This window comes from Mus caroli, chromosome 9, assembly GCF_900094665.2.
Source record: "Mus caroli chromosome 9, CAROLI_EIJ_v1.1, whole genome shotgun sequence".
NCBI lineage: Eukaryota > Metazoa > Chordata > Mammalia > Rodentia > Muridae > Mus > Mus caroli.
Window position 1 is genome coordinate 14,391,790 of NC_034578.1, and position 12,010 is coordinate 14,403,799.

At 38.6% G+C, this 12,010-nt stretch overlaps 1 protein-coding gene and 1 pseudogene across 1 annotated transcript; both read left to right on the top strand.

The window, feature by feature from the left end:
- The window catches only part of LOC110301447, a 9,072-nt pseudogene extending 8,231 nt beyond the window's left edge, over positions 1-841 (top strand).
- A 74-nt stretch (positions 842-915) lies between these two features.
- On the top strand, positions 916-2,211 carry LOC110301448 (upstream-binding factor 1-like protein 1). Its single transcript, XM_021171915.1, has one exon. It carries the CDS (start codon positions 916-918, stop codon positions 2,209-2,211), a length of 1,296 nt encoding a protein of 431 aa, XP_021027574.1.
- Positions 2,212-12,010: the final 9,799 nt, after the last annotated feature.

Genomic DNA, 12,010 nt, shown 5'->3' on the forward strand with positions numbered 1-12,010 from the left:
TTTTTTTTTCTGAGACAGGGTTTCTCCGTATAGCCCTGGCTGTCCTGGAACTCACTCTGTAGACCAGGCTGGCCTCGAACTCAGAAATTCGCCTGCTTCTGCCTCCCAAGTGCTGGGATTAAAGGCGTGTGCCACCACACCCGGCAGCATAAAGCTCTTATATGCGTGCAAAGTCCTGAAGACTATGTAAATCCATCCTTTATTACAGATTTCACATTCAAACCATGGAAATGCCATAGATCGATGTCTAGGAACTTCAGTGTCTTGCCTCCTGTTTTCAGCTCATTTGAGTGTAACTTATGAACGTCTTGGCTCTATTCTTTTCCTTGTAGTCATATTCTTTTTATTTTGTCATTTTATTCCAATCCCAGGCCTGCTTTTTCTTTGCTTTGCTTTCTTCTCCTCCTCCTCCTTCTCTGTCTTCTCAGCCTGGTGTTTACTTTGTTTTCCTTTATTTTCTGCATCTCTCTTTGTCATCATGATTGTCCTAGAATTTGAGATATACACCAGGCTGCCCTTGAATTTACAGAGATCTGCCTTCATAGTTCTGGGATTATAGGTATGCACCACCACAACCAACTTTATTCCCTTAATTTTTAGGCAAGTTCTAGTAAGATTTCAAAAGAAAGCAAAAGAGGATATACCTGTATCACATATAAGCAAACAACTTTTATTTCAAAAGGTGATTATCCACTTATATTGTTAATAGTAAATTAATTATATTTTAAAGGAATTTTAAACACATTTTAAAGGAATTTTTTTTCATAAATTCCAATGATAAAGTCCAACATTCTTTTTGTTTCACCTCAGAAATACAGATTCATCAGACTGTGGATTTTAGAAGATATCTACTAAGTTGTCTCCCTGTGTGTGTGTCTAATCAGTTCAAGCTACTGTTTTATCCTGTTTGCACTAATGACATCACTTGATAAGCAAGGCCTTTGGTCTGAAAAAGACATTCTGAAGTTACTGGAATGCATGAAGCATAATATCCCATCAGATGACTCCAGAGAATTCCAAAAGAGCCAGGCTGATCTCGACTGGAGCAAAGTAGCTTTTGGGCTGTTTTCAGGAGAAATGTGCAAGCAGAAATGGATGGAGATTTCTTGTAATTTAAGGACGTTCCGCACACTGAGAGAATTAGTGCAAGAAGCCAAGGAACTTACAAAAAAAACTCACAAAAATAAAACCGTCAAGGAGCATCCTGACCGACCCAAAAGACCCTTGACTGCCTATCTGCGCTTTTACAAGGAGCAGAGAGCCAAATACTGTCAGATGTACCCTAAGTACAACAACGCACAGCTGACCAAAATCCTGGCTGAGAAATACCATCAGCTGCCAGCAGAGATAAAGCAGAGATATATCATGGACTTCAAGAAGGAGAAACAAGACTTTCAGGAAAAGATGAGTCAATTCAAGAAAAACCATCCTGTTTCAGGGTATCCTAAGAAATCTGTGGTGCCCCACAGTCACCCAACCAAAGTCCCTATGAAGTCACAAGGAGATATAAAAAATGTAAAGTCTCTTGTAAAAACAGAATCTCCCAAAACAGTTTCTTCAGATATGAAATTTCAGGGAGAACCCAGGAAACCCCCTATGAATGCATATCACAAATTTCACCAAGATTCATGGTCAAGTCCGGAGCTGAGGCATCTGTCCTTTAGGAAGCGCTGGGTTGAAATTAGCAGGCGTTGGCATCAAGTCCCAGAGAACGAGAAAGAGCATTATAGCAATCAGGTTAAGAGGCTACAGAAACAATACAGGGTGAAGCTGGATCGCTGGCTCAAGAGATTATCTCCTGAGGAATATGCTGCATACAAAGAGGCAAAGGCTACCTGTGGTAAGCGAAAGAACATGAGCATGTCTGGAGGCAGAAGCCCCAAGTTTGGACGAACAGATGATCTGCAGTCCTCCTCAGAGAAAGGGCTTCAAATAAAGCCTGGAGAGGTAGAGGAGCTATTAGATCCTGGGACAGATTCCTCAGAGACTATTCAGGGTCATCATGATGGCTCCCAGTCATCCAGGCAAGATATCACGGATGACAGTGAAGAAGAAGACTCTAGCATCTCCTCAGATTATAGTAGTACAGATGAAGATGATGAAAATCTTCCTCAGGATGATAGGGAAGAGGAAGACTCTAGCACCTCCTCAGTTTCTAGTAGTACAGATGAAGATGATGAAAATCTTCCTCAGGGGAACCCTCAGATTTAGACTCCATTTTAGCCACTTTCATATTCTAAGTCATTGTTTAGAACCATCCAAGCAAAACCCAGGACATTCTCAACAGATTCTGTCCTCTTTGTATTGTTGTACTCTCTTGCTTTTCTCTCTTAGTTTGGGGAGAAGAGAGTTTGCCATAGTACTGCCTACATCAGATTCCTAGGCTTAGGGAGAGACCCAACGGAAACAGCATATAAAATATTTACATTTTATTTGAACAAACTATAAAACAGGTCTTACAAAGTGAAGCACTGCATATAGATTTTAGGAAGGTCTCTTAATCTTTGCTGTTGCAAATGGTAAATATCACCTCTGGTATTCAGAGTAAGTAAAAACACAAAGACTTAGATATAGATAAATCCTATTTTATGGCCATAACTGATTTGTCTGTAATACATTCTCCAGTACCACATTTCTGTAATTAAATTGATTAGTTGAATCTTAAACATATTTAATGTTAACTTCTCACCATTTTGCTTGTAAATACGCCAAGCTGTTTTTATGAATATTAACTTTAGAACAGTTATAAACCTTTGAAATTTTATTTTTGTGTCTAAATATTCATTTTCTTTATTTTAGTTCACCTATGTTTTAAAATTTGTACATATTAATAGATCATTAAAATATTTTTATAAATATTTACAAAGTATAATGTATAAATCAGGTTAAATGTGTTTCTCTTCATATGTTTGTATATTTAAGTTGAAATTTACATTTTAAAATTTATAGTACATTATCCCTCATATATTCATGAATCATTGTTTATTTGTTCTCTCAAGGAAATAATTATCTTTATGTATATTTTGCAACATTTCTAATTTTTTACCTCTGAATTGCTTAGTCTTCCAGAGATGTTGGATTAAGTATAAATAACAATATCAAAAGATAATAGTGATAAATTCCTGCCTGTTTTTTTTTTTTAATTTTAGCTAAAATTTACAGGATTTGCTACCATAAATTTGTGTTGATATATGAATTTGAATTAAGTTATAGCATTTACTTATACAATTTACTTATACAATTAAAGAACTTTAATAAATGATGATTATTAATTTTGTCCTACTTTAAACATATAAGGATGGAATTTCTCTATAGTGTACTCTGGAGATACACAGAGAGTGAAAAGGTCAATGGGTACATGTTGAGAACTATAATTATGAAGGTTGAGAAACCTTACTATCTACTTCCTAGTGAGAGCCATTCATTCAGTGTAGTTTGCCTCTGAAGGCCTGGGAATGAGACTGTGATATAAATCGTAGCCTAAGGTCAAGTAAAATAAAATGTCCATGCTGAATTCTGGCTGTCTAGCAGCTGCCAGCCTCAGTTGGACCATGCCATCCTTGAGCCACATTAACAATAGCTTGTGTATCCAGTACTTAACAGAAACAGAGGAATTTTAGGCTCCTTTCCAGAATTTGGAACCTTAGCTACATGAAGTCTTGCCTTGAGTGCATCCTTCCCTTTATTCCAATACAAAAACAAGATTTTTTTTAAATTGAAAATAGTTTTTTTCCTATCACATCATCTATTCTGAATATGTTTTCATATATCGCCCAATCTACTCTTCCAGTTCCTACCTAGATCCACTTCCATCAAGATCCACTCACTCTCCTTTTCTCATTAGAAAACAGGCTTCTAAAGGACAATAGTAAAATACAATAAGATAAAACAAAACCTTGGAGTTGGACAAGACAAACAGAAAAGAGACCAAGAGATGGCACAAGAATCAGAGACCACACTGCAAAGTCCCCTAAAAGCACCAAAGTGGAAGTCACAACATGCCTACAGAAGACCTGTGCAGACCATTGCAGGTCCTATGCATTCATGCTGCCTCAGTCTCTGAGTTCACATGAAAATTGATCATGTTGACCTTGAGGGACTTGTTTTCTTATTTTTCTCCAGCCACCCAGTATTTTTCCCATTCTCCTGCCTCCTCATCTATTCTGTTCCCTGAGCTCTAAGGGGAGGGATTTGCGAGAGACATCCCATTTAGGGCTGAGTATACCAACGAGACAATCTTTTCTTTCTTTCTTTCTTTCTTTCTTTCTTTCTTTCTTTCTTTCTTTCTTTCTTTCTTTCTTTCTTTCTTTCTAAGATTTGTTTATTATTATAATATCTAAGTACACTGTAGGTGTCTTCAGATGCACCAGAAGAGTGCATCAGATCTCATTACGGATGGTTGTGAGCCACCATGTAGTTGCTGGGATTTGAACTCAGGACCTCTGGAAGAGCAATCAGTGCTCTTAACCACTAAGCCATCTCTCCAGCCCCCGAAACAACCTTTTCTTAAGATGATAATCTCCTTAAAAATTCCAGCCTTTCTTCTAGCACATACCTCAGTTGTGGCATTAAATTTCCTGATGATCCCAACCAAAGAATACACACTGAGGGACAAATGGCTCCAGTTGCATATGAAGCATATGAAGCCTTGTCTGGCATCAATGGAAGGGGATGCCCTTGGTCCTGTGAAGGCTATATGTTCCAGTATAGTGGAATGCTAGGGCAGTGAGGCAGGAGTGGCTGGGTGGGTGGGTGGGTGGGGGACCACCATCAGAAGCTGGGTGGAGAGAGGGATGGGAGAGGGAATTTGTGGAGAGGTAACCAGGACTGGGATAATATTTGAAATGGAAATAATAAAATAAGTAGATAAAAATTGTAAAAAGATTTCTCATGCTCTCATTTCTCTCCAGCATGTGATTTATTTCTTTTTGTATTGCCATATTTTCTCCTTTTTACTGTAGACCAGTGTGTTATCAATAAACCCATATTAAAGATTCAGCATTCTAGAGTCTTTTGTTTGATTTTTAGACAAATCCCATGGTATTTCATAACCATGGCTTTCCCGTCTTGCCTTGAACTTACAGAGATTCACCTACTTTTGCCTCCCAAGTGATAGGATTAACACAGTGTGTATCACAGTACCTGGCATCAATCATTATGTAGACTTGACATTTTGTGTGCCTAAAGAAATTAGTCCATTACTCTTTACTTTCACTCCAGGCAAACTATTATATTGAGAGCAGAAAGCAGCTAGATATTTTGCCAAAACATGAGAACTCTCCCCAGTCCAGTTTTCAATTTTGTTTACTATTGAAACTTACTTCTGGAGGAATAGCTCCAAAGTTCCCACTCTGCTTAACATTACATTTCTCCAGGCTCTACTAGAACAGCTTTTGGCAGTGTTCCATTATTTTTCTAGTCCAAAATTCAAAAAGACTTGCACAATCCTTGGTGGGTGGAGGCAAGAGAACAACCATAACAACAACAAACACCACCACCAACAATAAAAACAATAACATAGTCTCTGGTACCAACTTCTGTATTAGTTAATTTTCTGTTTCTTTGATAAAATACCATGACAAAGGCACGGTATAGAAGGGCAAAGGGGAATGATGTGTACAAGAGATGTAGTACTTTAGAAATCTGGAATGAGTGATTTCCTAAGATGTACAGGCTTGTTATATTCCCATATATTTTTGTACTCACATTTACTTGTCTTTTTCTCCATGGTGATCTATTAAGTAGGATCTTCTACACCTAGTAACCTTGGTTAAAGGGTTATATAATATCTTGGCATGTAGTTACTCCTGAGATGAGTTCAGAACAAAAAATATTCTGTATCCATTGATGATCTTGCAGACTCTTTTGGTGACCAACTTAACCTCCTGAAACTTCGAATTCTATACTCTTGAGTCATATTTCATGAAATGAGCTCTGCTATCTGCATCACAATGGCACATGAACATGGGCTTGATTGGTATGTAAAAATGGGGCTGAAAAAACGAATTTTATTACATTGCCATCATTAATTGGCTCCCTTGCACTGTCTGTTTAAATAAATGGAGGCTGTGGTTACTAAAAATATTACAATGGATATAGCAAATGCCATGGACATAGTTTTCAACAAGAGCATATCAAAATATGCCTGAACCCTGGTGCCTACACAAATCTTCCTAAAATATTACAGGGCTCTTTAAAAAAATTTTGTTAACTTTCTTTAATAAGTTACAAAAGCAAGAAAAGGAAAAGCCATTTCTCAGTCAGTATGTATCCTAATAAAACAATTAGCTTTAGAAAACATTAATATGGGGGCTGGGGAGATGGCTCAGCAGTTAAGAGCACCGACTGCTCTTTTAAAGGTCCCAAGTTCAAATCCCAGCAACCACATGGTGGCTCCCAACCATCCATAATGAGATCTGAAGCCCTCTTCTGGTGTGTCTGAAGACAGCTACAGTGTGCTTACATATAATAAATAAATAAGTAAATCTTTTAAAAAAACATTACTATGAGTGTCCATGGAGTTTTGGCCATATTCTGGACAAAAAGGCACTATCACGAATTACATCTGAGTAAGACTAATTGTAACACAGCAACATATAACACTGTCTTTGCTTCAGCACTATGGAAAGCACTTAGACTGACTAAAGCAGCTTTCATGAATAGTGGGAAGCTAAGACACCTGTGAAACGATTGTAAAAATGCCCTTGTGGTTCCAAGACCAATATTAAGTTTAACATGCCCAATTCTGTACATCCCCCACCAGAGATGTGCCCATGTGCCATAAGGAGACTCATTGAGCTAATCAATACATTCAAATTGGATGAGGATGTCAACCCCCTTTGACCCCTGAGATTAAAATGTAACTTCAAGTGCTGTCTCCAAGGGTCAGCAACAATTCAGGGGTATAGCCAGTGGACAAAAGAGTATTTTATCTCTCTCACTAGCAACTCCAGTGTGTGCAGCATTAGACTTGACATGCTCTAGAAATGTGGTTCCTACATTTGCAATGGGCATTCAAACCATGTCTATAGGAATTTGGGGATCTATTGTCCCAGGAACAATGGGATTAACTGTGGGAAAGTAGTCTAATTACTTATGTTCTTGGTGTAATTGATGAAGACTATAACCAAAAAAAATTTAAAATAGTAATATCTTCTAACTATCAGTAGAACATTTTCTATTGACAAAGGATGTTCTATTCCTCAACTGATGTTAACTTCATGTTCCCAAGAACCAAAAGTTTAGAAAGAGTACCAGAGAGAAATAGAGGAAGCTGTCATATCACATGACCACAATACATTATGAGGGAACAACCTTCTTTAACTCTGTACTTAGAGGACAAACCTTTTTCTAGTCTTACCAATACTATTACTGATAATACTATTATTGTTTGTCCTTTAAGCCCACAAAAATGGCCTACTCGGTGACCATCTTCCATTTTAAGTGGCCTTTGTTCACCAGTCTTGATAAGAAAAAGTTCTGAAATACTAAAATAGAGAGATGAAAATGTATGGGACCCATACAACCATTTGTAGCAGATATTTCTTTAAAATATGGGGGGAAAATGTCGTCTAAAATAGAAGTTACTATCTTTCAATAGAATTAATATACCTTTGCTTCTAAGTTTGGAAAAAGTTGAAGATGGTTTAGGGTTTTGTAGATTTGGTAAAAGATAGCCAAATTTATAAAAATGATCATTGATAATTCACAAATACAGATTCATGCTATTCTCATAATATGGTTGACTGATTCCCCTATTTGAGTTGATAGTGGTCAATAAATGGTGAGCAATTGTAACATCTCAAAGTGTTGGCACAGCAACAATTGGATGTCCTAACTACTAGGGTAAGTCTAGTGATCCTTGGTGTTATTTAACCTTTATGTACTCCCAGGCAAAGAACTTACAGAATCATCCCACAATCTGATATCAAAAAGACAGAAGAGATCCCAGTATGGTAGCACAGGCCTTTAATCCAAAAACTCAGGAAGCAGAAACAGGTAAATTTCTGTAAAATTGACAACAGCTTGGTCTGCAGAGCAAGAATAAAACTAATTTCCAAACAGCAAGACCCTCTCAATTAGTCTGCATTCTCTAGAGGAACATAAATGATAGGGAAATCAAAAAATATTTTTAAAGGTTATTTATTTATTTATTTATTTATTTATTTATTTATTTATTTATTCAGTGTTTCAAGAGAAGTTTTTCTGTGTAGCCCTGATTGTCTTAAATTTCATTCTGTAGACAAGGCTGGCCTCAGACTCAGAAATTCACCTGCCTCTGATTCCAAAGTGCTCGATTAAAGGGATGTGCTACAATGTCTAGCATAAAAGATTTGTTAGCATGACTTCCAGTCTATGGTTTGGCTAGGGGAACAGTAGCTGTCTCCTCCTTAATAAGAACAAGAATACAAGAGTTGTTCAGTTCTTCAGTGAGTGTGAATACCTCAGCTGATCTTCAGTATTCACTGGAATTGTGAAGTAGTCTTGTATTGCCAAGGAAGTATTAGTGAACCTCAAAAGACCAGACAGAAGCAAACCTAAGGCAATCACACCAGGGCTTTTATTCAATCTCAAGTTTAGGAAGGTTTTGGAGGAGAGGAGTCTAGAATATATATATAGGATAAGGTTTTGTAGATAGCTTCAAATAGGAGTGAGAGTGTTTCCAGCCTGGCAATCATCCAATTAAAGAGCTATTATGGCCATTAGCATAATTGTTTACTGCTGGGATGCTGGGAATCAAATCATAAACTTAACTTCTGCCACCATCTGCATTGCTGTGTGTTAGTCAGGGCCAGGCTTGTTGGGGATTAACCTGGAAATGCTGAATTTGTGAGGAGATATTAACCTGGAGAGGCAGGTCTTGATGGAGTTAGCCAAGCAATGGGAGCTAGGCATCTTAGTTTACCTGAATTTAAGTTCTCTAAAATAGTCTGAACTTAAAAGATTTGATACCTCAGTCTTTAACACTAGCTAAGAAATGCCTTAGAAGGAGGATAAATGAACTTGGCAATGAGAGTGAGGAAAAGAATGAGAGTGAGGACAAGAATGAGAATTAGGAGAAAGCAAAAGCTTTTTCAATTTCCTTTTATGTATGCTGCTACCAAAAAAGGTGGGATGCAGATTGATTTAGGGTTGGTCTTACAACCTCAAATGATCAGATCAAAAACGATCCATTTCTGAGAGGTGGTGGCCTCCTGTCTTTCATCCCAGCACTTAGGAAGAGAGGAAGGCTTATCTCTGAGTTCAAGGCTAGCCTGGTCTACTTTGTTAGGTCCAGAATATTCAGAGCTACACAGAGAAACCTTGTCTTGAAAAACAAATCAAAAACAAAAAAGCAAGAATAATCCATCATAATTGTGCCCAGATGCTTGGGTTTTGCTTGATTCCAGATGTGGTCAAATGACAAAATTAGCCATCAGATTAGCCCTCTAAAAAAATTGAAAAAGGAAGAATGGGAAGAGAGTTTCTTAGCAATGCTTTGAGATATAACTTGAGAGTCAACAAAATAGAATATATAATTATTAATACTAAGACACAGTTGAATTCTCTTGAGAAGCCCACACCCACTTCTCTGACTATCTTTTCTTCCCTTAAACTGTTATGCTTAAAATGTGTTAAGCATTACATTGACATGGAACAGAGACTAAAGGAATGACCATCCAGAGACTGCCCCACCTGGGGATCCATCCCATAAACAACCACCAAAACCAGACCCTATTGTGAATGCCAACAAGAACTTGCTGACAGAAGCCTAATATAGCTGGCTCCTGGGAGGCTCTGCCAGTGCCTGGCAAATACAGAAGTAGATGCTCACAGCCATCCATTGGATAGATCACAGGGTCCCCAGTGAAGGAGCTAGAGAAAGTACCGAAGGAGCTTAAGGGGTTGCAGCCATCTAGGAGGAATAACAATGTAAACTAACCAGTATCCCCAGGGCTCCCTGGGACTAAACCACCAACTAAAGAAAACATATCATGGAACTCACGGCTCTAGCTGCCTATGTAGCAGAGGATGGCCTAGTTGGTCATCAATGGGAAAAGAGGCACTTGGTCCTGTGAAGGTTCTATGCCCTAGTATAGAGGAATGCCAAGGCCGGGAAGCAGGAGGGGGTGGATTGGTGAGCAGGGGTAGGGGGTAGGGGGTTTTTGGTTCGGAAATGAGGAAAGGGAATAACATTTAAAATGGGAATAAAAATATATCCAATAAAAATGGTAAAAAGAAAAAAAATAAAAACTGTTTGGCACAAGCCTTCAATCCCAGTAGTCAGGATGCAGAGGCAAGCAGTTATCCATGAATTCAAGGCCAGCCAGGTCTACAGTATGCATTCTAGGACAGTTGTGGTCACAGAGGGAGACACTGTATCAAAGAAAGAAAGAAAGAAAGAAAGAAAGAAAGAAAGAAAGAAAGAAAGAAAGAAGAAAGAAAGAAAGAAAAGAAAGAAGAAAGAAAGAAAGAAAAGAAAGAGAGAGAGAAAAGTAGAAGAAGAAGAAGAAGAAGAAGAAGAAGAAGAAGAAGAAGAAGAAGAAGAAGAAGAAGAAGAAGAAGAAGAAGAAGAAGAAGAAGAAAGGAAAAGGATACTATTATCCTTGGCAATTCCACATACCTACTCTGGGGTGTGTCATGCCTCTTTCTTGTAATTCCTGTGCTTGAAATCTGTATTAAATCCTCTTTCCATAAACTGTACCTTTCTTTCACACAAGCTTGTCCTTAAACTATCTTCTGAGCTGAACTCAAGAATTCTGTATTTGTCCAAGTCATGTACTCTGGAAAGAATGCCTCAGGCACATAAATGACTATGTATCAGTCATTGTCTCTGTTGACATCAGAGCAATGTTAGATACCTTCTCCTCACAACTCAATAACCAAAAATGTATCCCAGCATCATAAAATGTCTTCATAGCAGGTGAGGTCACTTCTACATGTTTCAAACACAGAGACTCCTCATTTCATGTTTCTGGGGAGGCAAGGCCTATGTTTGGTTAAGACAAGGGCTAGCTGAAAATGGGGTTCCTGCCCCCTGGTGCTGTATATATACTCTGAAAGACTGGGAGGCATCACCAAGAGTGCATCCTTTTCCCCAAAGAAATAAAGAAGGAAAGTGGAGATGTTTAATTGATATATGAGAGTAGGAGAGGTGATCAGGAACCTCCAGACTTGTAACTATGGTGGCTCCTCTGGCAAGCGCTATCCTTAGTTCCATGCAAAGGTCTAGGAAGCAAATGTGAGCAGCCCCATATTTTTCAGAGAAAGTGTTTGAAGAGAACACCGGTAAACAATATATTCCAGGCCTAAGTTCTAGCTAGAAGTGGGGCTTTTGAATCTTCCCTCCAGGTTGGTCTCATGCTATACGGGTCCCAGTAGGAACACTCCCTGGCCTATTTTCCTCTGCTGGGCCCACAATGACAGTAGCAGGGAGAGGGTTGGATTGCTACCAGAAGAGTCCATCAGGCCTTAGTTTCAAGCTGCCAGACATTTGTCTGAGGAGGAAACAGCTAGATACCTTGGAAGCTTGCCATCTTTACCTAGTCATGGCCCCTTTCTGCCACCTTGTGGAATCTACCTCCTAGTCCGTCACTACTGGAACTTAGCTGGAGAGCAGCCATAGCCATTTGCTTTTAATTTGGCAGGATTTGGAGTGTCCTTGGTGATTAGTTTTAAACTCCCTGGGACTTACTTTATTTTAGTAATAGGCGTATATTCAATGAGAAATTTAATAACGTTGTGTCTCATGTGAAGGATAGGAATTTGAGCCATGCACTCTGTTCCTTACCCACATACGTTCTCTTTAAAATAGTCATGTGGTGGATGACAGCACATGGCCTGCCAAGCAGGACTGAGTAGGAAAGACAGGACTAATGTCCAGAGCTCTGGTCCCTGGCTGCCAATCAACCCCTCAAGACTCTGAGGTTTATTGATGCTCCTCAAGCCTGCCTGAGAACCAGGTTTCACAACCATAGCCTGTCCTGCCATTTTCCATCTGCTATTAAACCTACATATCTGTACTTTTTTT

Bases quoted from the DNA above. Each gene is read 5' to 3' on its own strand.
- LOC110301448 (XM_021171915.1), top strand. From the start codon at position 916: ATGACATCACTTGATAAGCAAGGCCTTTGGTCTGAAAAAGACATTCTG.